This window comes from Ursus maritimus, unplaced genomic scaffold (genome assembly GCF_017311325.1).
Source record: "Ursus maritimus isolate PB19 unplaced genomic scaffold, ASM1731132v1 scaffold_29, whole genome shotgun sequence".
NCBI classification, from domain to species: Eukaryota; Metazoa; Chordata; class Mammalia; order Carnivora; family Ursidae; genus Ursus; species Ursus maritimus.
Genome location: NW_024425452.1, coordinates 22,317,652 through 22,345,067, shown reverse-complemented (window position 1 = coordinate 22,345,067; position 27,416 = coordinate 22,317,652). Strand labels below are relative to the sequence as shown.

Genomic DNA, 27,416 nt, shown 5'->3' with positions numbered 1-27,416 from the left:
ACTGTGTCAGTGCTTGCAAGCACTCAGCATAATTTTGGCACTAGCTGGAAAACAGTATTTTCTTGCTAAACAACTCACATCCAACATCTGTCCTGCTCAGTGGATCGGGCGCAGGTCAGTGTCTCAGCTCCTGAAGGAGGACTTGTTTTCCTCACAGCTGACAGGAAACCTCAACCATGACCTGGAGAAATGCTGTGATTATAGATCTATAGCTCCTGGGAACAGTTACTGACTTTTGTGTTCCATTGTGTCCATTGTATAAACATCCATCACAAAATCATTCACCTTTAGCAACCTGAATTTAGTATAGAGACACCAGAACTGATCAGTAATCTTCAACATTTTCTATCTAAAATGAAATTAGTTAAGTATGAAGGAATGGGATATGCTGGGTGCAGAACTTGGGAACGGGTTTAAGAGATATCATTGCGTTATGAGTATGAACTATGCCTATTAAAAATATGCCACCCCACCCTCTTATCCATTAGTGTCTCTAACAGACTTCTCTCCACTTAATGACGTCTCCTGACTCTACTCTCCCTGGTTCCTGGGACCCCGGAAGCATCTTCTCTTGCACAGTCCCATCTGTTTTAACTGTCACTTTCGGGGTCCAAGAAGCCCTCCTGAACTATCCCTTCAAGTTTCCCCTTTAGCTTTGACTTTCCAATGGTTGTCTTTAGAGGAGATGATTTTTATTTTATTTATTTTTTTAAAGATTTTATTTATTTATTTATTCGACAGAGATAGAGACAGCCAGTGAGAGAGGGAACATAAGCAGGGGGAGTGGAAGAGGAAGAAGCAGGCTCATAGCGGAGGAGCCTGATGTGGGGCTCGATCCCATAACACCGGGATCACGCCCTGAGCCGAAGGCAGACACTTTATGACTGTGCCACCCAGGCGCCCCTAGAGGAGATGATTTTAATCTGAAGATATTAAAATAAAAGATCTTATTTGTTAACAAGGAAAATATTCATCTAACCATCACCCTTCTCTGCCAGAGGAATTCCCTTTCTTACCTCTCTCCGAAGAATGCAGTGGACCATGACGATCACAAAACCTTGTAGTGAATCAAACACGGCAAAAAGTATTTGAAACAATATGGAGCGTTTGTCTGTCATGGCCAGAACTGCAGACATCCACGTCAGAGCCAGAAGGGGCAACACCACGCAGGAACTCCAAAGAGATGCCCTGTTGAGAGACAGAGAGAGCAACATTACGTAGCTGCGTGTCATGCCCCAGGCGATAACCAAACCCCCGTTCAACAAAGCATTCTTGGATGTGGCACCAAGACCGTTAACTTGGAGACCATAAAGCAGATAACATTGCATAGTTTTATTTATGTTTTTATAGCCAATCCCACAATAGTTATAAAGGCAGTTGCCAATTATAAATATTTAAGTATGCTCTTAGCTCCAATAATAGCAAACATTTTTTTTTTCCACAATAGCATTTTCTCACATGCACTGTAAAAGATTTGTAACAAGAAGATGTAAATGATTGGGACTAACATGGCGTTACTGGCGGTGGTGGCTGACAAAGCTGTTGTTGAAACTACTCCACACTTGGCACATTTGAGCGTCAAACCGCTATGAGGCTCACTCATCTGACTGCAAACAAACAGAACACCCACAAAAAGAACAAAATATTGAATTGTCACCAAAAAAAAAAGTTGCTGCTGCAAGTTAGCTTTTAAATACGATTTCATACAGAAAAGTTTATTTATCAAAGATGAATGCTCAAGGTTGTTTTAAAGATGCAATTACACTACACATTATTTTTGTAACATTTACCTTTTAATAAGATGGGCCTTTGTTACATGCAAAGCATATTTCCATCAATTACATCATAAATGGCCCTGTGTCTACAGTTCAAAATTGTCTGATACATTGAGTTAAACATAAGCATGTGCTTGTGTAGACATACAGTGAAAACCCTTTATTCAGACCCCTGATTATCAAACACATCAGGACTCCTAGCTTTGAAGATTTTCATTGTCATTTGCAGAAGGCACATGATACCAGTTAAAACCTTCTGAAATGTAAACATGTATATCAGAAGTCCAGTACAAGAAGATATATATTTTAGGCCTTTAATCGTTTGTGGGAGATGCAGCCTTTATCTCAACAGATTCGTATTTCGAAATTTCTCACAGCATCAATGTATTATCCACAATTTAGGATGATCTGAATATAGGGGCTGATGAAATTTGATGAAATATTAGTTTATAATAAAAGGGATGATAATTTAATGCTTTAATAAAACACACTGAACATTAAGCTCAAAATATTCTTTCTAAACATTTTTTCATAGACTCCAATCCAACAGCATTTAAATGGTCTATTCTAGTCTGGAGGATTTTGCAGGTAAACTCAGATTCAAATAATTCAGATTTAACCTACTTATCATACAAGCAAAGTCATGCTACACAGAAAAACTTTGTACACACTTTACATTTAGAAAAGAGTCCCCTGAAAATGACTGGTTTATTAGAACATAACTCTCTCATGAAAAACCAAAAAGAAATTACTTGAATCAAAGTTCAAAACATCTTGAAATAATTTTCTGTGGTATACTTCTCTTGTCCATTCTCTTGTGGCGCTAATGTCTAAAATGTATGTTTTCCCAGTAGGTTTTTTCAAAATAATATTTAGTAGACAGGTATGTAATAAAAGTGGCGGGACAGAGAAAAATCATATCATCATAATTCAGAATGTCTGGTTTCTTCTAAAGAAGTGCACTCATTTGTGAACAGTGCTTGGATGAGATAATAAACCTGAAAGCTATTAAGTAGATTGATTGATCAGTAGACCCCAGGAGAAAAATCAAAGCTTTTAGAGTTAGATGTGAGGGTGGGGAAATATGATACTAAATCATTCATTTTACTGATTCAACCCAGGACCTATCTCCTAGTACATGAGACCAAACTCTTCACAATAACAAGTAAGCAATGGTCTATCCAGTTTGGATCCTGAGTGCCTCAATGGGCATGCCAGTGTGTTTGAAACTACTCCCAGGAGTGCCCGTCTACAGCAGTGTTCTCCACAGTGGCTGCACAGCAGATATATAGACCCAACCCCAAAGACTCCAATTCGGTGGGGCTTAAGCATCTGTGCATTTTTTTTTTAAGATTTTTATTTATTTACTTACTTGAGAGAGAGAGAGTATGTGTGCGTGCAGGGGAGGGCCAGAGAGGAAGGGAGAGGGTGAGAGACTCTCAAGCAGACTCCACTAGAGCCCACCCGCGGGGCTCAATCTTCCGACCTGAGATCATAACCTGAGTTGAAACCAAGAGTTGGATGCTTAATCGACTGAGCCACCCAGGTGCCCCACGCATCTGTGTTTTTTAAAGCCCCGCAGATTATTCTGATGAAAAGCAGAATGCACACAACTGCCCCAGCTGTATTGAGTATCTTCAATTTTGTTAAGCTCCATCAGATTAGTATTAAAAAGGCATGACTGAGCTACTGTTTCCTTTATCAGAGAAGATATGCTATTTGGTATTTGTGCTTTGAACAAAAATGTGGCTATCTTTCTCAATTTAAGGACACTGTCTCTAGGCTCTAAAACGAGACTGAAAAGCCAAAGATGACTAAAAATCAATTTTAGTTTAGTACACAATATAAACAAGTATTTTAGGCCTAAAAAAAACTAATTTGATCTAGGTATGGGTTTTCCTGAAAATAAACATTAAGCCAGTATTTGAAATGCTTATTTCTCTTTGAGACTGATTTGTGATTGACTAAAAGGCCTACACATACTTCTCTTAGAGCTAACTGTTGAAAACAATGCTTGGTGTTAACTGGTTGGACACTTTTAGAATTCCATTATTAGATGTCTATGGAGCAGAGGAAAGATAGGTTACCCAAGGGAGATAGGATATTTTTCCCTAGTCTGTATGACCACTACAGAATTAATACAGTATGAAGAACACATAGTCTAAATACTAAACAGGGTTGCTGCAATGGGAAATAAAATTTTATTTCTTTGTTACAGGGGAAATTATATACCTATAAAATAAAACATGCTAACAGTTAAAAAAAATTGAATTTCCCATAAGTTCAAATGTTGCCATATCTAGCAGGGCACCAGGTTATTCTGTCTAACTCCTGCAGGGTCTTGGAGTCTACAAACTTCCCTTCCTGATTTTCTTTTTCCTTTGCTTAGGGAAAAAAATTGTCTGATTGGTACATTGTTGATACTATGTAAAATTCCCTGAAAAGAAAATACTCCCTTTCCCTTTGGAAAAAATCTCATGATATTTGTACAACACCCTGGTAGTTTCCTTAACTTCAGGTAGACGAGATAAAGCAATTCAAAATAGTAGATAAGAAAGTTCCATTGCAAGAAAAGAGAAAAAAATGAAATATTCTGCTTGAGATATTTGTTAACAAGTAAAATATTCATATTTGAATATATATGCCATTTTATCTTTTCATTCTTTCCAATTATTTTGTATAAGATGTATTAATTGCAATCAATCCCTCTTTGGTAAGTATATTTCAGGTATTGGAAAAACAATATAATTTGGGTATTATAAAACTTGTCAAGCTATTGTATATTTCTTAAATATTCATTCACTCATTCTTTTATAAATATTTACTGAACATAAACTATTGCTTGGCAGTTTCTAATAATTATAAAAAGGAGGAAACAGGAACAAAAAAATGGGAAGAGGAATATATTGATTCTAAATAATGATCAATGTTTAAAAAAACACTTGATATCTAGATGTTTTCAACCTGAAATGGTCAATATTTATAATTAGGAACATCAATTGTTAAGTTAATTAGCTTCTTGCTCAATGTTTCTTTAGTTAATTCTGATTATTTATTGTTCACCTAAATCTTTATGACTGTCCTCACTGATTCTCTGCGAACCAAAAATAGCTTCAGATACCTTATCTTCTAAAAAATTTCCTTCAATCACACTTCAAAATAGCAAATTTCAATCTATACATACATAGGCAAAAATTCCATTTTATACTATAGAAAAAAGTTCTTAAAACCTAGATCATTAACTTGTTGATAATTCTTTTCTGCTTTGAACAGTAACCAGTGTTCTCCTTTTATAACACATATTAACATTTCTATTTCTCCAACTTAGACCTTTGAACTGGAAAAACACGGACTCAATTTTGCCAGTAAAACAGATGTAGCTTCTAATATTTTCATCAATAGATGTTTTAAAATTAATATGCAGATTAAAGTGGGTAATTTCTAAATTCATAATGTGACAATTCTGTCATTTCTCTTAAATGTATGTTATCTTCCACAAAGAGCTATGTGAATCAAACTGGATATTACATATGATTAAATGAGAAAAAAAAGACTGACTGCAAATTTAATAAATCCTTAGCATTATACTCATTCTGATGACCTCATCTCTCTTTTTTTGACCTTAATGTCATGAATGGCGGAATCACAGATGCTTGACTGACAGAAGTCAGGGTCATTTGAAAACAATCTATTTTCTTCATTTAATGCATCATAACAATAGCCACCATTTGTTGAATGAGTGCTTGCTATTGGCTATTCTAATGAATCCTCTGTACGCATTATATTTCATATACTCTATGATGAGGCAAAAATTATTATCCCCATTTCACAGGTGAGAAGACTGAACTCCAGAATAACAAAATAAAATAACATGCTCAAAACACACACAGTCAGTAAACTGCAGAGCTAGATACTGAGTATGGCTTTGTTAAACATATTTTTTACCTCAAGGCTTTATCCTAACCACTAAACCTCCCTCCCTACAACTAAAGAAATATATGTGTGTGTGTCTGTGTGTGTGTATATACACAGACACACAAGTTTATGCCACTAGTGACAGAACCGAGTTTCTATACCCCATATTCAGTATGATCAATTTATTCTTACATGATTAATCTGGACAGAAATACTGAAGCTATTGTTCCAATGCCAACCATACATGGCAGACTAACAAGAGTAATAGTGTGAAAGCTTCAAGTTCAAATGGTACAGAAAGCTCAGTGTCTGTGCAAGTTCAAGTTTACCTAGTTGAAGATGCTTTGAAGACTCATCTGAAGTGAAAAAAAAGTCTCTAAGTGGGAAGTGATGTCCCCCTTTGGAAGGAACCTCCAATGATGTTTTTATTACACCATGGCAGTTCTAAAGCTTGATATGAATGATATCAAATTTTTATATTCAGAGCATTTTACTAGTCTTTTTTTGAATTTTATTTTTTAAAATTTTTAATTAACACATAATATATTATTGGTTTCAGGGGTACAGGTGCTTCATCAGTCTTACAAAATACACAGCACTCCCCACAACACATACCCTCCCCAATGCCCACCACTCAGCCACCCCATCCTTCCACCCCCCACCCCTCCAGCAACCCTCAGTTTGTTTCCTGAGATTAAGAGCCCCTTATGGTTTGTCTCCCTGTTTTCATCTTGTTTCATTTTTTCCTCTCTTCCCTATGATCCTCGGCCTTGTTTCTCAAATTCCACATATCAGTGAGATCATATAATAATTGTCTTTCTTTGATTGACTTATTTCACTTAGCATAATACCCTCTAGTTCCATCTATGTCATTGCAAATGGCAAGGTTTCATTTTTGATGGCTGCATAGTATTCCATTGTGTGTGTCTGTGTGTGTCTGTGTGTGTGTATCACATCTTCTTTATCCATTCATCTGTCAATGGATATCTGGGCTCTCTCCACAGTTTGACTATTGTGGACATTGCTGTTATAAACATTGGGGTGCAGGTGCCCCTTTGGATTACTGTATTTGTACCTCTGGTGTCAATACCCAATAGTGCAATTGCTGGGTCGTATGGTAGCTCTATTTTCAACTTTTTGAGGAAGCTCCATACTGTTTTCCAGAGTGGTTGCACCAGCTTGCATTCCCACCAACAGTGTAAGAGGGATCCCCTTTCTCCACATCCTTGCCAACATCAGTCGTTTCCTGAATTGTTAATTTTAGCCATTCTGACTGGTGTGAGGTGGTATCTCATTGTGGTTTTGATTTGTATTTCCCTGATGCCATTTTACTGGTCTTTTAAGGGGAAACAATACCTACATTACCTTACCATATAAATCATTACATAGATTATAGAAACATAAAACACTTAAAATTCTCACTGGTCAGTGATCAAATATTGTGACTATTAAATAATAAGTTACTAAAGAAATAACAATCGCAGAGTAAGTTTTGAATGAAAGTACAATTAAATAGAGAGGAGAAAGCTATAAAGTTTTTATAAGAAAAGATACAAAGGGAAATTCAAAAGCATTAATATTTCCAAATTCCTACAAATTTATATGATGAGGTGACCATGTAACCTTACAAAGCTATCAACCCACTTATGAAATGTTATTAGTCATTAAATGTGCTGATACCATAGTGACAGTAAAATTAAAGGAGATGCTTTTCTAAATTTTTTAAGTGGTTAAAATGTGCAAGTGAAAATTATGAATAAGTCTTCCTAGCAAGTTATAGTCAAAACATCATAAAGAATGAAAATATATGACAAGAATAATGTTTCATAAGTGATTATTTCATGTGAAGAAATTTTCTGAAATACACAATTAATCAGAGAAAATGTAGTGTTTTTGCTAGTACGGTTTGCTTGTCTTAATTCAGTTGTGTCACGCACTGACATGTTCAGTCTACCCTCCTGTTCCTTTGTGATCCAAACTAGGGGGCCTTGCTCACCTAAAAATAAGTATTTTCATATTGATTCAAAGGGGCACCTGCACCCAATGTTTAAAGCAGCATTATCAACAATAGCCAAATTATAGAAAGAGCCCAAATGTCCGTCAACTGATGAACGGATAAAGAACACACACACACACACACACACACACACACACACACACAGCGGAATACTACTCAGCCATAAAGAGAATGCACTCTATTTGCAATGACATGGATGGAGTTAAAGTGTATTATGCTAAGCAAACTAAGTCAGAGAAAAGACAAATACCAATTCACTCATATGTGGAATTTAAGAAACAAAACAAACGGACATGGGGAAGAAAGGAAAAAAAGAGAGAGAGAGAGAGAGAGAGAGAGAGAGGCAAAGCCTAAGAGACTCTTAACTATTGAGAACAAACTGAGGGTTGCTGGAGGGGAGGGGAGAGGGGAGATGGCGTAGCCAGGTGATGGGTATTAAGGAGGGTACTTGTGATGAGCACTGGGTGTTATATGTTAAGTGATGAATCACTAAATTCTACTCCTGAAACCAATGTTACATTGTGTGTTAACTAACTAGAATTTAAATAAAATCTTGAAAAGAAAAATAAAGTTTTTTAAGTCCAGCCTTAACATTTCATCTTTTTATCTTACAAACAGGCAATATGCACAAACAAATCCAGACTTTCTTAATGGTCATTCAAATTATTTTTAGATATTGGTCGCATTACTTAAGAACAGCACACTGAAAACTTGAATGGCAGAATCTACCAGACACACTGGTTCCTCAGGAACGAAATTCAAGGCACAGTTAAAATGCAATCTGGAATTGGAATGTGGGATTCACTGGTAAAGAACCTTCAAAATCCACCAATTGCAGCTTACCCGGCTCTGTGTTTGAGCTTTTTATCTAGGATCCCATCTCTGGAAACAAGTTTATTAAATACCAAAATGCCAATCACCATGTTGACCTGTCAAACAGAAACAAAGGTTGACCTTTCAATGATATTGAAGGGAATCAGGTCCCCTTTTCTCCTGAAAACCCTCTTTTATTAATTTATAACCATTTCCAAATTCTGAACTCACAATGGTAGTGATATAAAGCACCTATCAAGTATTTTATAAGTGCATCACGGAACAGAACAATTTAACAGCGGTGTGTTACTTTTAAGTTTTAAAGAACATTAAGTACATTTAATTTCCATGCTTTGCAGTTAACACTGAGGAAATCACCATCTAATTGTCTAACTTTTAAATGGTGCCCTACTATGCCAATCTGGCATTCTAAGTCACCCCGATTAAAATCAATTGGCCAAATGAGTTTTCCCTTATGAGAGTGAAAAGATTTTCAGTCTCACGGTGAGACTAGGTTGAGCCCTGGCAGCCAAAGGTGTTAAGGTGTCATTGTCCCCAGCAAGGAGAACAAAATGCCTACATTCCTCAGACTGTGCAGCTGTTTCTCCCGTGGGTGGAGCACATTTTGATGAAGGACGCTTCTCTAGACAAAGAGGAAAGCCTATTCAACTCGCCAGAATCCTTTAAGAGACGGACACTAACACCAGTTCTTATGATGTGCTCTACCGAACACTTCCCAGCATTTTCTGAGACTCTCTTATTCTCACTTAAAAGGTCTTTTGCATAAAACATCTGAAATGAAATCACACATATTTTTCTTTCTCAAGTAAAATTGTAAAAAGCTGTAGAGATAGCTGCGGTCTATTTGTAGCAGCTTATTATGATGAGTAGCCACAGTTCTCTAACCTACCAGCACTTCCTGATAAAGGAATCCAGTCCAACGCGGAAACCAAGATCATCAAGGAAAAATATTTTCTTCCTTTTGCCTTCCTGACCCTTACCCTCCATGATCAACAGAATCCCGGTGCATCCCCCAATGCAAATGGTGAAGCCTTTACATTGAAACCAGCAGTTCACAAAAATCTGTTTTAAATTAAACAGGATGGCTAGTGAAAAAAAAAAAAAAAAGAAAGAAAGAAAGAAAGAAAGAAAGAAAGAAAGAAAGAAAGAAAAAATTCCATTTCCCCAGCACACTGGCCAGATGAAATATAGAGCTGAAATCTGTTTAACTTCTGGTATAAGGAAGATCCAAAGCAGCTGTTAGGTAGGGACTTAGGAGTTGTCACTCTTCAGAGGTTCCCTGGCAAGATACCACCGGATCGAAAGAAAGACTTACTCATCTTCACATTCCTCATTATACGAACTAAGAGAAAAAAAGTGTATTCCGTGGGCTCTATTAATCTACAATTTAATCATGAGGGAATCCATCACTACTCCAAAGACCATACTTTGGTTTTTCAATTACACACATCCTCTTTGTTTCTCCATTTTAGGGTTATATGTATATTAACTTAGCAGCTCAGGGAAATAATTATGTTGATTAAGTAAGAATTCAATGCAGCAGACAAAAATGTGTCTAATAGTTTCAATTTCCCTATGCTCTTCTCTAACACTCATGCCTAGATTTTTTCTTGTGAATCATGCACAGTTTCTGCTCCCTGTCATAGTTTAGAGGAGGGAGAGCAAACTTTAAAGAAAGAAAAAGTCATATAGTTATTAAGAAAGATATGGCTAGCTTCTAGTTTAATGAATTGTTCAAGAGACCAAAGGGTGATTTTCCAATTAGAACTCTAATTGCACAGCAATGTGGATCTTTGTATTTAATTCAGACCATTTTTCCCCCTTGCATTTTCATTTAAGGATTTATTAGGCAAGAAAGATTTGCAATGAATAATATCAGAGTGAGGGAAAGACAGGCCAATTGGTAGAAAATTTTCAGGTTCCCATGATTCCAAAAGGAAACACCTTAAATCCTTATGCATAAAATATGGCAGGGGCTCTCAACTGGGGGTGATTTTTGTCCACAGGGAATATTGGGCAATGTCTAGAGACATTTTTTATTTTTACCAACTTGACGTTCCTACTGGTGTCTAGTAGGGAGAGCTCGGGGATGCTGCTGAACATCCGAAAATAGAGAGGACAGCCCCACGACAAAGAAATAGCTTGTCCAAAGCGTCGGTGGCACTGACGCTGAGAAACTCTGACATCTGCACATGTATTTTCATGTTGATATTTGACAGCAGGCCGTGCTTATCAAGATTAAGAGATCGTTAACAACGATGTCCATTATACAGAATAGTGTGAGGTGATAGGATAATAAACTCGGTACATTAATGGGGAAGAATTTCTTGAAACTTACTTGACCTTCTTCACAAATGTGAAATTACTGTAAGAGAAATCCCATACTCCCATGTTTAATAGTCTTTGGTCTTCAAATTAAGAATACTTTAGAGTAATAGAGGACTAAACAGCAGTTGGTATTCAAATTTAAGTAATAACTGATAATTAACAAGACACTGAACTTTAAAACTTCAACGCAACAAATACAAAACCGTCACTCTAATTGAAGTGAAGTAGTCCTTCTTGGCTAAGAAAACAAAAGAAGTGGATGGTGATGTTTACCAGGACAACAGCGGCTGCAGGTCCAACGAATGCGTAGAGCAGTCCTCCTTCAAGAGAGAGCCAGCAGCTAAAATAACATCAGATAAAAACTAACAAAAATTAGTGATAAGTGTTAAACCACTCAAGGATGACACAAATTACTTGAATTATGTACTTAACGTTTGAATTCTGGCACATTTCAAAGGCTTGTAATTAAAAACGCATGAGGAGATGTGGAAAAAAGCTAAAATTAGAGCATTTCATGGGTGAGAAATACTATATACCTTTCACAGAAAAGAAACCTTTATTATAAGGCCTTACTCTCAGGCAGCTAAACCATTTTAGACAAATTACTCTTGCGGTGAGATTTTTATATTGACTTTCCGTACAAAGGTGACTATTACGCAAGTTTTGTAAAATGCTGCTTTATATCCATTATGAAAATTTTCAAATACTCTTTTAAACAAGAACAGCATGCTTTTAGAGTCTTGCATATGTCATTTATGGGTTCTTCCTTGAGGCCACTGAGATATTGGGAGAAATTGGTTTAAAAGCCATCATTGCAGGGAATGGATAATCTATATTTTCTATTTATTTTCCTTCTGATTTTACTTTTGCCCCAGCCTACTAAGCAAATTCACTAAAGATGAGCTTTTGAATAAAAATAAGTGCAGCTGTGTTTATTTCAATTACTCAGTTCGCCAAGAGATTCAGGGTTACATTGCTTGAGACATGGTAGAGACATGGTAACCCATTTGAGGAAGAACGTTTGTCTTCTCACAGCAGAGGGCTAGAAGCAGACATGGGGCTTGACCCTGGAGGCTTTGCAAGGGGGTCCATCTGCGTGTGCATGGTCCAGGAGAGTCAATAGAAGGAAAAAGCCAGGAAATGTTTTATCTCTGCTGATGCAATGAGTCATGCCCACTATTCATGCACCTGTTTTTGGCATTTGACCCTGTCAATATTACTTCTAGGTCCACAGAATCAACATGCTGCCTCCAAAATTAACAACAATTAATAATAACTGTTCTCTACCTGTTCTAAGAATAAACTTTTCTATATTCGTTGTGGTGGTGGTTACCTGACTTAGGCATTTGTTAAACCTCACAGAACTATACACTGAACAGGGTGAATGTTAGTCTGCATAAATCATACCTTAATTAAAAATTTTAATCTAGTAATTATACACACACACACTTACCCACACATATATGCCAATACATGTATCAATGTATTCATGACACAAACGTGCCTGTATGTATGTGTGTACTCAAAGTCTGCACTTACTTATTTCTCTTCTCCACAGGAGTGGTCAGATAAAATTCTACTTTCCCACTTTGGGGTTGATAATTTAATATGTACTTTTTAACTAAAATACCTGGAGAAAATGCCTTTAGTCTGATGCCACACTGTAGTCAGTGTCTCTCACACTGCCACTACATTTCTACCACATTTTTGTGGGAGGTGAGCTTCACACTGATACGTCACTCATTATGTTGTATTCCGTCTTAATCATAAACTCCTTGAAAGTTGTACCATATCACCCATAATCCTGTCTTTTTCTACATCCCCAATACAGTGCCTTTCAAATACTGGGTTAATACCCAAAGAGTCCTACTGTTGTGAGAAGCAATGGCTTGAAGGTAACAGGGCTGAAGTAAGCACTACTCTACAACACGGACCATCAGGGAGTTTTTCCTGGTTGTGTGTTCATAATTCAGACTGCAGAAGAAAAACAAGTGTTCTAATGACACGAGTTCTTTAAATTCTTTGGAAATTTCTTTTGGATGGGCAGGTGACATGATGTCTTTTGGCCCAATGTTCATTTGGACGATCCCACCGGAAGGTCTAATTAGCAGTAATCCCTATCTCAAACCTGAAGACGAACAGAAAATCTCACTTAAAACTTTATGCTTCTAATAAGATGTGCACATCTTTCTCTATTTCTCAACTGCCTCCTCAGCTTGAAAGAGCAGATGAAGTAAAATATGAAAGCGTGTTGTTTTACATTTTAAATGTTAAACATAAACCTTACTTGTAAATTCTCTCACAGAATTTATCAGTATTACAGCTGTGATTAGGATGGGCTGATACCATAACCCTCTTTCTTCCCTCTAATTTCTCCCATAGCCGAGGCGTTTTCTACCATGTACTCTACTGATTCCCCTGATGTGTACGTTTTAGTATTACCTTAACAGAGCAACAAAACTTGGACTAACATGACACAACTTGGTTGATACCGACATATATTCTCATCAGTGAAATCAGAAGCTCAGATCAGAGCATATATTAAAAGGTAAACGCCAAGGTTGGTCCCATTCTAAAACACACAAAGTAGACACTAGGACCTGTTGAAACGCACTGGTCTTATGAAGCAATGGGAAACCGAAACAAGGATTCTGCAGAGGGCTTTGGCATTTACTTCCTAACGCCTGTGCATTTAAGCTACTTTACACCATTCCACACTGATGCGATTTCTACCATCGTTAATGACTCAGTGACAAAATGCAAGCCATCAGCAGTGCCAACCAAGACTAATGACGCAGAGATGATGATTTACTTAATTATAAGCATGATTTATCACTGTGGATGGACTTACTAGTGATCAGTGCCATATCCTTTCGTCCTTGTGAAGCCTACTGATGTGGCCACTACTAACGCTGGTAAACCTGCAAGAAAAGCATTGTCACACTTCACATTCAGCTGTAACCACTGTGCACTCCGGCTCAAGAAAAGCTCGGACAGACTAAAAATGCTTACATTGGAGCAACTACCTTTGCATTAAGTCTTTCATAAAGTATGTTTCCCTTATAAAATTTCTTTCAAGTACAAAAATATGAAAGCGACAGCTGGTCTTTTAACTCAGTGTACTTCCCTAATGTTGCTAGGTTACCACCACGTTTGACATGGGCTTAAAGGAAACTAATAACAGAGATTTAGTATATCTTTTAAGTTATTTTTTCCCTAGGGGTTTACACTGTTATAAAGGAAATTTACAGTTATAAAATCAGAAAGGCAAAAAATGGATATTGTGCTGTGCTGGAAATCACAGAAGAGTGGAACATTCAGTTTGCCCCATATTGATCCTCATCAAGTTGTACTTACATAAGAGAAAAAAATAAATCATATCACATAATTCTTTCCTTATGATTTACTTAGAATAACAGGAATGTAGGATCAAGGTTAAGGGCCCTAAGGAATTAATTTTGGGGCCTCCTGATTATCTTCCTTTTAACAATCCTGAACGAAGTTCAGAAAATATATGACAGTTTCTCTTCATGGACTTCTAGGTAGGTATCTCTCCACACATTGCTTTGTCCCTCTTAGAATTCAATTGCCTGCATACCTGCACCAATACTGACCTAACATCTCTTAGTTTATATTTATATGAGTCACACTATCCTTACTCAAGTTCAGTGGAACGTCCCTGTGTTTTGGTGAACAGAGCTCAGTCTAATCTATCCTGTTTAATTATTTTCTTTTTTTTTTTAAATTTTGATCATGACTTCTTTTCAGGAAGTTGATGTTTGCCTTTTCAGGTAGAAAAACCCATCATCTAATCACCTTCTTGAGTCCCTTTCACCTATCTTCCTTCCTCCCCTCCTTCCTGCTATTCTCTTCTGTGAGTCTTTTCAGGTGACATCGTAGCCCTTCATGAGGTTTAATGACAAAAACTGTGAGGATCATCTCAGAGGGACACATCATATTTTAAAAAGATATGTCTCCCCCACCCTGTATACACACATGAATATATATATANATATATATTTGACTTTTTGATTGATTAGACAGAGTTCATTAGAAAAAATTCTCTCCCGGGCATAGTTAAAGCATTAATAATCTTCATTCCGTACAATTTAGATTTTTTTCTGAATTTATTATGTTGTACTTTGCTATAATGAAATTCATACACCACTAATCTGCCAACTCAGACTTCCTGATAGTCTAGCACCATTGGCTTAGCTTTTTTGCTACCCAGAGTAGTTTAAAATTATCTGTAAACTTGGAGAGCAGCTGTGAGTCCTCTCCTCAAGATCTTTGGTAACGACGTTATTAAATAAGCTAGTTACCAATCCCGAAAATTACCATTCTTTATACTTAGGGGAAGTCACTTACCTGGATTCTATATTTCTTGGATCTATGGCACTAATTCACGACAAAAGTGTTCCCTGATTCAATACCAGTCTATCTTTATAAGGTCTTTGACATGAAATCCAGACAAAAGTTTTATGAAAGTGTAAACAGAATACATTCTCCAATTTCTTCTTAATGGCTTTCCCACTTGCCTGTGACAAGAGCCCTATGTTAATCACACATCTTGCTGAAACCTGATGGATAATCTTAAGTGATCTGGATCCCACCTTTTCCAGTATGAATTATTCTGTTATTGTAATTTTTTTAAATTTTCTGTTACTTGTAATTTTTCAGACGCCATAAAACATCCTATTCTCTAGTCTTCTGGTACGTTAGGTACTTGTTGTATATTTGGCCCAAAATTCCCCATTTTTTTTAAATTCAAGTCTTTCGAAACTCAAAGGCAAACATGACAAAATCCTGAGGTTTTCTGAAACTATTTTCTTAAATTAAACTAATTATTTCTAATTAAATTAAGCTAATTAATTCTAATTAAATATTAGAATTGGCCTTATGAAAAACACAGATCTTTAAGACGTCCATTTTGTAAGGCAACTTGAGAGAAAATTTTCCTAATAAAGATAAGCAAATAATTAATTAATTCTCGGTCTGTCAACAATTCTGTTTCTCCTTTGAGGATCCTCTGACTAGCTGTGAGGTTTCATGCATTCACTACATGACTTTCTTCCTGTGACATGAATAGCTGTAGTCCTTAATTGCTTTGAACTCTCTTGGAACGGACTTCTCGAAGTTTTCTTATGGGAAGTACATGACTGGTGGACATGACAAGTACCTGTTTTGAGCCCTGAACATTTTAGAACATTTTGCGTTTTCAGGACATATTAGCAGAGAACACTTTGCTTTTCTGCCTGTAGCTGTCCCAGGATTCCTCTTACACCATTGCTTAACTGACTGGTTATGTGGTCATCCAGTATTTACTTCTTTTTAAAGCTCCAAATGTCCAAAGAATGTTAAAAAATGACCAGCTTCATATATTTCCACTTCTGTATATCAAATTGGACACAAAGAAAAGTAGCCTGGGGATAATCACACTTTACTGCTTCATTATGTGTTCAAAGTCATCTTAATAAGAGCATGAAAGGGTATATAAAAATGCTTACCCCATCCAAGGCACAAAAAACGTTTCCTTATAAGCCGTGTCCTAATTTTTCCAGTTACGGCCATATATGACTGCCACGCCTCAGTCAAAACCCAACAGAATGAAGCCAGGAAGAAAAAGTGCAAAAATGCTGTGGTGGTTGTGCAGATGCTCTGTGGAAACAAAGAAGACTCACACTGAATACGGTGGGGGGGGGGGGATCAGGTGTACTCCAGGGGATTGTTAATCTTCAACGCATCGCTTTTATTTCAAATATCTACCTCTCCTGTGTGACAGAGTAATTATTTACAGAAATTAGGAACCCCGCAGTCTTCACGCTGTATACAATATCTATGATAGAAAAAAAAATAAGTCCTAATTCCATCTGCATGTTCAATTTTTTATGAGGAGAAGCCTGAATGTAAATTAAATCCCAAGGGACATTACAATTACTACTTACTACTTTACTTGAATTTTTTTTCCTGAAATGTAATTATGGGAATGGTCCTACCTTTGGTTTAAGTTACCGACATCTTGCATAATTCTTTGGGCTACATTCTTTATCCTTCCATTTTACCTGATAATTCTTTGTTGTTTTATCTGTATTGATGTGAAGATTACATCCCAACAGCTATCCAAAAGGAAAAATTGCTTTTGTACCAGTGTGATATTCCTCGTGTAAGACCAAAGTATAAAATGGGATTTGGCTAGTAGCCTAGTACAAAAATAACATATGTATTTTAAAGTCCTTAATACATTGTTCAGTATTATTACATTACAATGTGTGTCCTAATCAAATCATTTTGAAAAGTTAATTGAGTCACTGGCAGTACACAGCCATGATTTCACAGGTATTTTACTTTAGGCAACTTCTTCATTCTGGAAGTGCCACCATTCGTTCCTTGTGACTCATCCGTGAAGGTGAGCCGCTTCACTTTGGGGAGGGCGGCTACTTATTTCACTACTGGTCTAATGTCTTTGTGTACATCTTGTTCAAATGCAAGTCTTCATCAGTCAGAACCAGTAACTAAACTACTCTCTTCCTCTGTCCGTCTCCACCTTGCTACTTCCAGAAATTGAAAAGAGCAAACCTAGAACTAGAAAAAAAAAATAATAAAAACTCATTAACAGAGAAATAAAAGTACAACACTCATCCTCCCACCTCCACTCCAGTATACTGCTAACGCAGAATATCTTTTTTAAAATTTTGGCTCAAATTATTCCTATTATTTGTTTATTCTGTTGAAATTCACCAGATGTTAATTCAGCTTTTTAGTTCTTTTCATCCTATAAAAAGAACTTTACCATGTTTATCTCACCAGGTCTTTTGAAATGTTCAGAGATAATGTCCAGAAGCTGAGTAGCACTGTGCCAGGCATATGGCATGTGCTTCAACTGATTATGACCATCATTATCATTTTAAAAATAGTATTAAAAAAAAGTGTTACTGGTTTTTGGCATGTGATTCCTTGTTTCATGTAGCACTTAAATATACTTAGTTACTTAGACTTATTCTCACAAAGATGGCAACTTTCAGTATAAGAAAGTCATGGATTTCTAAAACCCTCTTCTTCATACCTTTATTCCTGCTTCAGGCATAATGTAGATTTAACCAACTGTGATTCCTCCTATACTTGAGACATTGAGAGTTTTCTTTAATGTTAAGGTTTAAATATCTGCAGCTGACTACTTTGCTCACTCCTAATCTGCAGTTCCTGATCCCAATTTGAATTTCAAAGATAACTGTTCCCTTTAATACCTGAAGACTAGTTACACTTTCTAATTCACCTGTCATTTCCTTCCACCAGTTTGTCTCATCTTAATTGTACGTGCTAGCAAAATTATTCCTTCTCCATTTTTAAACTATCAGTATAAAGTTATATAAAACAATGTAAAAAAGTTGAAATGTTAAATGCTAAGTACTGGATGCATTGCAATTTTATAAGAAATAATAAAATGCTCAACGTGTCAATACAGAGACTTTTAATTTGCTCTTTATTATGTTTGTTGCCTTGGGACTTTCTGATATGTACTTCAATTCTAATACAAATCGAAATACATGTAATTTGGGGCTACTGACATTTATATCGATAATTCACGTCTCTCTGGACAAGAATATGGCCATAATGTGTGGAAAAAAGTATAGAATCTAGAGAAGTAAGAACCATTTCTATGAGCAATAGCATTATACTATGATGAGATGAATAGTCATATATATCCAGAAAGTGCTCTAACTATGAAGGAAAACTGTGTCAACCTAAAGAATGTGTATATATGGACTAAAGTGGTCTAAAGTCACAAAACTAATCTTACATGAAGAGTATAACAAAATATATGTTCCTAAAAAATAAAGATACATTTTGCCTCATTATCATATGAAGAACCAGTATAAAATCAGACTCTACATAATGAAACATACATGATTTTTCTACTGATATATTTGTTAAGCTGTCTTTTAAAAATACAACTTTTATAATAGTGATTTTCAAATTAACACTTTTATTTTCCACATCTGTCATCTCAGTTTCCACAACAGTGGCCATTCTAACATTCACATAACCTAAATCCCATATCGGCAACCCATGAAGATCAACCATCCCTTGGAACCCCTCAGTACTAGAGATTTTACACTTCTAAATCTCAAACTCTGATTCACTTTTTCTATAAACAGGTTTACATCTTGTCATTTGTTCAATTTTCCGACTACTGGACCCACTGTCATGACCTTCAGGTTTACAGCTTCTCCTTATTCACCCGTGTGTCCACTTTTGACTCCCATGATAGCAGAAACTTTTTTTTTTGGTCAGAGAGAGAAAGTGAATAACAGAGAGAGAGAGAGAGAGCACAAGCAGGTAGAGAAGGCAGAGGGAGAAGCAGACTCCCCACTGAGCAAGGAGCCTGATGCAGGACTCGATCCCAGAACCCTGGGTTCATGACCTGAGCTGAAGGCAGATACTCAACTGACAGAGCCACCAGGTGTCACAACACAACAGCTGGGTCTTGACAGCTTGCCATTTCAAACCTGAGACTCACTAGTACCTCAAGCACATCATTCAATTCTTCTGCTACACCTGCCTTGCTGCACCTCAATTTGGTCCTTTCCAACTGATGAGTGTTGTTGACAAATATTACAAAACTTGAAAGGGTATTAAATTGACAAACTGAGCACTGTTCATACCTGTCAGCCTCATGTATACCATTTACCCCAAATCCTTAGGGACAACAGAAAAAGATTTCAAAAAATAACTGGAAAGAAGAGAAGTATAAACTATGGTAGAGACTCTGAGAAATGCCTGAAAAACAAAACAGATGAGTGCAGACTGAAGGATACCCCAGCTCAAAGCAAGATATTAGAAGCAGAGATGAAGACATGGAAGTAGGGGACTAAGATACATGGATGACACACAGTTCTAACATCTGTTTGAAACTACTTTCAGATGAAAAAAATAGAGAAAATTTCAAGGAAAGGCAGCATTTAAAGAGTATGGAAAAGCTTCTCACAACTTCAAAGATCCTCTGGGCTGAAGTTAGATAAATCAAAGATAAAACACACACACACGCACAAAACACACACACACACCCCCCTCGAAATATTGTGATGAAATTTGTGAACATCAAGAATAAAGAGAAAAACTTAAACACTGTAAGTAATCTTTCTTTTGACTCTGACAAAGAAATAAGATTCAAATTGACATCAGATTCCTGTGAGCTACCCAGGATACAAGACAGTGGAATAATATCTTTAGCATTCTAAGGGAAAATAACTTTGAAGACAGAATTCTACACCCACCAAAACTATTATTCAACTGAAAGGCAGAAATAAAGATATTTTTAGAATTAAAGGAACTTTGAAGTTTACTACCTCAGGATTCTCTCTGAAAGAACTGCTAGACAATATAAACCAATAAAAATAAGAAGAAATCCAGGAGGAGGGAAATGAGATAAAAGACATAATGGATAGCAAAGAGAGTAATCAAATACATCAAATCTACATAAATGTTTATTTAAAAGCTTAAATATACATATTTTAATTTTTAAAATATAACCACTCAAATATAAAATTCAAAATAATATAAATGAAGTTTAAGAGGTGAGAGAAAAGTTTCAAAGGATCAGGAGAAAATAAAAGTATGCTAAGCCTTTTGGTTGTTATTGTTCTCAGGAATATTAGAGATACTAATTAGCTCTAGATGTTAGAAAAATATGTTTGGACATGTATATTAACAATGTTAAGGTAACCATAAAAGGTAGAAACAAATAATGTATTTATAAGATAGAAGAGGAAAAATAGAAGTAAAGAAAAAATTATCAGCCCAACTAAAGGCAGGCAAAGGATCAACAATAAACTAGAAAATATGATAAATGAAAAAAATAACAAAAATAATTCCAAACAGATCAGAAATTATAGAAATGGGAATGTTTTAAATTCATTAGTTAAAAGTTAAGAACTTTTAGACTGAATTAAAAAAATCAAAATCGAGTAATGTATTTATGAGACATACCTCAAACCCCATGACACAGGAAGATTAGGAATAAAGAGATGAAAAGAGCTATATTAAGCAAATGCTAAGCAAAAATCAGGTGTCACAATGTTAATACTGAAAAAAAGCTTTAAAAGAGATGAAGGACTTTTCATGCTGATAAAAGCAGGTTATAAAGAAGTTTCCAAAGGAACACATCTCTATGAAACTAATAAAGAATTTTTCAAAGTATGTGAAACAAAAACTGAGAAAACTACAAGAATAAACTGTCAAAACTAAGTTTATAATGAAAGACTTAATATGCTGCCCTCAGAAAAATCACAGGAAATTTGGGCTCTTTCCATAACTCGGCTATTGTTGATAATGCTGCTATAAACATCTGGGTGCATGTACCCCTATGAATTAGTATTTTTGTATTCCTTGGGTAAATACCTAGTAGTGCAATTGCTGGATCCCAAATGTCCATCAATTGATGAATGGATAAAGAAGAAGCGGTATATAGTGGAATATTACTTAGCCATAAGAAAGAATGAAATCTTGCCATTTGCAAAGACATGGATGGAGCTGAAGAGTATTATACTAAGCGAAATAATGAAATCTTGCCATTTGCAAAGACATGGATGGAGCTGAAGAGTATTATACTAAGCGAAATAATGAAATCTTGCCATTTGCAAAGACATGGATGGAGCTGAGGAGTATTATACTAAGCGAAATAAGTCAGTCAGAGAAAGACAAATACATATGATTTCACTCATACACAGAATTTAAGAAACAAAGCAAATGATCATAGGGAAAAAAAGAGAGAGAGGCAAACCAAGAAACAGACTCTAAATTATACAGAACAAACTGATGGTTACCAGAGGGGAAGTGGGTGAGGGGTTAAATAGGTGATGGGGATTAAGGAGTGTACTTGTTGTGATGAGTACTGGGTGTTATATGTAAATTGTATACCCCAAACTAATACTATACTGTATGTTAACTGGAATTTAAATAAAAACTTAGAAAAAAAGAAATATATCTCCTTATTGGAAAACCCAAGATCTATTTGTAAATTGTTAGAAATAATAAAAAGAATCAACTAAGTGGCTAGATACAAGATAAATGCATAAAAGTTACATTTCCTGTACACTGAGATCAATATATAAAATTAATTTTGCCTATACACCATCCATATCCATTGGAAAATGTAATACAAGATGTCTAATTAATTATGATAACTTGATCTCTCTTCTCCCTCCCAAACCATGTTAAAATTACCGAATTATTAAGCCACAGGAAAAAGAATAGGCAGTAGACAACAGTGAACTCAAGATGCCAATTCAGATGTTGTGAGAAGAAGGCATAACTGACTTAGAGTGACAGAGAACGTTATCACCTAAGTGGTTATAGAGTATGGGAGGCGGTGATGGAAATATTGATGGTAATGGACCCAATTCACTCCATAGACCTTCAGAAGTTTTAATTTTTTTTTTAATTTTAATTTTTTTTAAAAGATTTTATTTATTTGACAGAGGGAGACAGCCAGTGAGAGAGGGAACACAAGCAGGGGGAGTGGGAGAGGAAGAAGCAGGCTCCAGCGGAGCAAGGAGCCCTATGTGGGGCTCAATCCTAGGACCCTGGGATCACTCCCTGAGCCGAAGGCAGACGCTTAACGACTGAGCCACCCAGGCTCCCCAGAAGTTTTTAATACTTGGAAACAGTAGGGACCAGAAACAGAAGGAGGACTTTGCATGGGGCTGAAAGAGAGAGAGGCTGGTTGAAAATCTATATAAAGAATAGCTGAAACTCTGTTTCCTCCCCAACTCAGTGAAGTCCTGTACTGTCATAGGGAGGTTTAGTCTCTGGAAAATTGAATGGGTTGGTTCTGAACTCAAGCACCAGTCTCATTAATGGATAGGTGTACAAGGCAGATACAAGCATAAATATTAAACCCTAAGCACCCTCCTCTCATTTTCTCCTTACTTCTGCTCCCAGAATGCCAGCAGGTCAGAGATTTAAATTCACCCCCAGAGGCAGAAAATCTTCATATGCTGGCTCATCCTTCACTAACATACTGTGAAATCTCCCTTTCCTTAAGTCCAGCCACCCATATAGAACTTCAAGTCACTTTTTAGGGCCTTGCTTTTACATATGAATATACAGCCAATGATATTCAGATAATTGAAAAAAATCTTACAACATGAAAAAAAGAAAAAAGGCCAAGAAAAGAAAAAGTGGGGGAGTGAGGAGAGACTATAGAGGTAACAGAAAAATAAAAATTTCAAAAACAGTCTAAGTTCTTCAGAAACTGAGAAAAGAAATTGCACCTCCAAAACAAAATCACTAGGGAAAGATTATCATATGAAAGAAAAGGTCCTATTCATAGTGACAATAGAAACTATAAAACAACTCAAATACACTTAACAAATATGTGCAGGAGCTTCATGTAGAAAATTATAACATTTAATTAAAGGGCACAAAACTATACACGATTAAATGGAAAAATATATTATATAGTGAATTGGAGAATCAGTGTCATATAAATGCCAGTCTTTCCCAAACTGATAAATATACTCAATACAATTCCCATCAAATCTTAATTGTTTTCTTTTAGTTTGACAAGCCAATTCTAAGTCACAGAGAAAACCAAATACAAAGAATAATCCAGAAAGTCAAAAAAAAAAAAGAAAGAAGCATAGAGGGTTTTCCCAATGACATAAAACAGAATAATATGTAGCCAGATGATCACTATCCCTATTTTGCACATGAGGGTTTGGAGAGACTAATTTACTTGGCCAATGTTTCATGGCTAATGAAAAGGAGGAGTTGAAACATGGTCTCTGACCCCAGGACTTGTGCATTTCCTTAACTACCTCAGCCTGCTTTCTGACAGCATTTTTTGCACATCCATAGTTAAATCCTCACAATTTTTTTATCCTCTCAACTTTCCTCCTTATTCCTAAATCAGATAACCCTGCCTTCACCATTACTGATGAGGTAGAGACTATCCATATTATTGATATCTTCATATTTCCTATACTCCTTACCTTGAAAGTTCTCACTTGATTTCACCCACCCTCTTCCTCCTTTCCAAAGCAGGCCCTTTCCCTTCCTGGAGATGGTGTAACAGAGTGAAGAGACAGATCCCTGGAGTGGCATTGTGGGTTCACACACTGACTGCTTCATTTACTGGTTGTTACTTAAAATCTGTGTGCCTCTCCTCTCGTTAAAAGTGAGGATAATTACAGCGTCTACCTCATAAGACTGTCATAAAGATGAAATGGCATGATACCTGTAAGTCTGATACGTAGTAACCGCTCTTGATCCTGTATTTGGTCAACTATATATTCTTCTCCTTTAGTTAGTTCCTGTATTCCTATATACATTATCTCTTAGCCTACAAATTTGTTGAAACTCTATCTTCAACTACCCAACCAATCAACCTTCTTTTTATTGGTTTATTCACAGTGGTTCTCATTGGGTTGTTCTCTCTCTTTTCAACTGTGGTCAAATTTCTTGAAAGGTTAAGCTATCCATCAGGTTCTTTACTACCTGTTTACACATTTTCTTTCTCTCTAGTATCTCTCCTCAATTTCCCTCTTACAGGAATCACCCATGACTTTCTAATTTCCAAATATAACAAATGGAATTTTTTTTAGTTTCCCACAAAGACTTGGGACCTTAACATTCTCTCAAGTTACGAGATTTTTACTGTAAGGTCTTTAAAGGTTTTCCTAGCTCTAAAATTCTACAATAACATGAATACTGTTTAATTAAAAGTCTAACTGAGCTATTCATTTCTTCTTGAATAAGTTTTGCCAATTTATATCTTCCCACAAATTATCCATTTTATTTATATTTTCCAATGTCTTACTATATGATTGTATATAATGTTCTTGTAAATTTTAAGAAATACTATTTTTTGCTTCTAAAGTTGCTTATCCATGTTTCCTATTTCTTTATCAAAGATGTCTGTTTTACTAATTTATTTCAAATCTTAATGATTCCTTAAATCCAACTAGAAAAATATTATTACATTAGTACTGACATGAATTTCTTTAAGTGTAAAATATGATTATTTATTCTTTTCATTTGGCAGACTTCCGAGGATTTTAAGAACAAAATACTATGTTCACCTTATTCCCAACATCCAAATAAATCAAAGGGTATTAGCACTTAAAAATAAGCAATCCTAGACACCTATTATGTAAATACTTGAAAAAGCAAGAGAAAATGCTTTTGATGAGAGATATAGAATATTAAAAAAAAAAAAAAACTTCCACGGAATAGAGAATGCAGAGAAGCTTGCTTCTGCTAGAAATATGAAAAACAGAACTTTGAGATGAAACTCTTCAGTAGAATATTTAGAAACTCTCAAACAGTATCAATATCTGCATGCTTTAATTGCAGTACTTATGGGGAAATCAAGAATTATTGAAGTTACTGCAACATTTAACAATCTTAGACAAGCTCAAATCATTCCTCCATATGAAGCAATTCTTATTTGAATTATTTAGATAATTTCCTCCACTCTCACACTAATTTGTCTATAATAAATACATAGACAACATGATGACTATAGTTAACACTGCTATATGACATATAGGAAAGTTGAGAGTAAATCCTAAGATTTCTCATCACAAGGAGAAATTTTTTCTTGTTTTCTTTCTTTTCTTTTTATTGTAACTATATGAAAAGATGGATGATGTTGGCTGAACCCATTGTGATCACTTCACAATATATATAAATCAAGCCATCATGCTGAATGCCTTAAACTTATACAGTGATGTACGTCAGTTATTAATAAAACTGGAAAAAATTATAAATATGTATATCTTGTTATTCATGTGGAATAAAACATGTACAAGATACATACACTATAACTCTGAGATGTACCTGTAACTCCTTACAAGTGAATGATGCTATGGGAAGAAATTCTGGTTCATCACTATAGTGATTTTAAAGACAATCCTTTAAAGGGTGCATTAATAAGGGTCTATTTACATTGTTCAAAAAAAGTGGTTTTTACAGACTAAAAATAAATACTGTGAGAGTAAAATAAGATAATGGATAAAAAGGGCTTGCACAAAGATGACACATAACTTCACGTATATACTACGTGCCCAATAAATAATAACTGTTAATAAGGTCATAATTAAAAGCTTATTCAAATGCATGGATTAATTTTTATTTGGCAAAACAAGCATAATTGAAAATGTTTGAGACTACATTTTTAAAGGATGATAAAAAAACTACTTATCAAGCACCTATTCTGCTTTAAACATCAATTTTGCAACAATGCTGTAAGGTAAGTATTTTATAAATGAGGAGATGAAGCTCAGAGAGGTTAAATAACTTTTCTGAAGTTACACTAGTACCAAAGAAGGAGCATATGTTCTTATCATTACAGCATGTTGCCCCTGACTCTGCTGGTATTTATATTTCTATGATTATATTATATTCTTTCAAGCCCGTGCAAATCGTTTTGAAATAGCAGGGCATAGATGGTAAATAAATAGATACTATGATATACAAACAAAAATGACATTAAATGATTAGTCTTTTTTTCCAAATCACAACCAACAGAAGATTGCATCATTTAAAAGTATAGTTTTGGTTATGAAGATTTCATCAACATAGGTGCAAATGTAGTCTGAGGTTACCTCAACCCTAATGAGATGCCCAGTGGGCAACTGTGACTATAAGCTTCATCATTTATTAAATTAAAGGCTTTACCAAAATAAGAATTCAATTAGAGCTTTCTGTGAATGTCACTTCATTCAACCTCCTTTATTATACAGCTGCTGTGACAAGCTGTATCAACAGCAATGTCATTGTAGACAACTGACAAATGTCTCTCATAGACCCAAATACTTAGCCTGTGCATTCTTCCTCTTGGACATAATGGAAAACATCAATAGAGGAGATTTGACAGGCTTTAGTTTTCTCTTGAAAACTCCTGTTTCACCATTAAAAAGTTGCAATACTTGCTTCAAAACTAATGGCACAAAGCTATGATGAAGAAACATTATCTCTCTGATCCATCTTTTTGAAAAAAAAACACTTTAGAAAACAGAAGAAATTGCTAATATTAAGTCACGTATGATATGAAATAATGAATGAAGAAACACAAGCAGTTGCCAAATAGGAGTATCTCAAACAATAACAATTCTTATTTGCTAGATTTTTATCATTTTATATTAAAATAAAACTACTATTAAAAAGAAAGGAAATGCTAGATAGATGTCAATAGAGATAAAAATCTGTTTCACAGATGTCAAAAATATGTATCTTGCAGAAAACATGTTCATATTTTGAAGACCTTGGGAAGTTTGTCACACATAACAGGAAAATCTGAGTCTTTGAAATGTGTCCTTTGGGAGTCCAAACATTTGTACATCGTACACAGCAGATGCTTCATTATACACTGTTATCTCCAGGCTTAGAAAATAACAATTTTACCCAAAATGAAATATAATTAAGTCACTTGCTAAATAAGGCCAAGAGTTCAGCTAAAGCTATACTAATAATTTAGAAATTTTAAAATGTGTTATAAGCTCTAAGATATCTCTAAGAATTGATTTACACTGTGTTCTATAACT

At 35.5% G+C, this 27,416-nt stretch overlaps 1 protein-coding gene across 1 annotated transcript in view; it reads right to left on the bottom strand.

Annotated features, from left to right (window-relative positions):
• Positions 1-27,416, bottom strand: part of ADGRB3 (adhesion G protein-coupled receptor B3) — a 697,706-nt gene that overhangs the window by 49,974 nt on the left and 620,316 nt on the right. Inside the window, exons 19-24 of the mRNA XM_040643606.1 lie at positions 16,377-16,527; positions 13,721-13,790; positions 11,143-11,209; positions 8,551-8,636; positions 1,509-1,607; positions 1,017-1,188 (exon numbers count right to left, since the gene is read on the bottom strand). Coding sequence (XP_040499540.1) covers positions 1,017-1,188; positions 1,509-1,607; positions 8,551-8,636; positions 11,143-11,209; positions 13,721-13,790; positions 16,377-16,527 — 645 coding nt within the window. The remainder of the gene's footprint in view (positions 1-1,016; positions 1,189-1,508; positions 1,608-8,550; positions 8,637-11,142; positions 11,210-13,720; positions 13,791-16,376; positions 16,528-27,416) is intronic.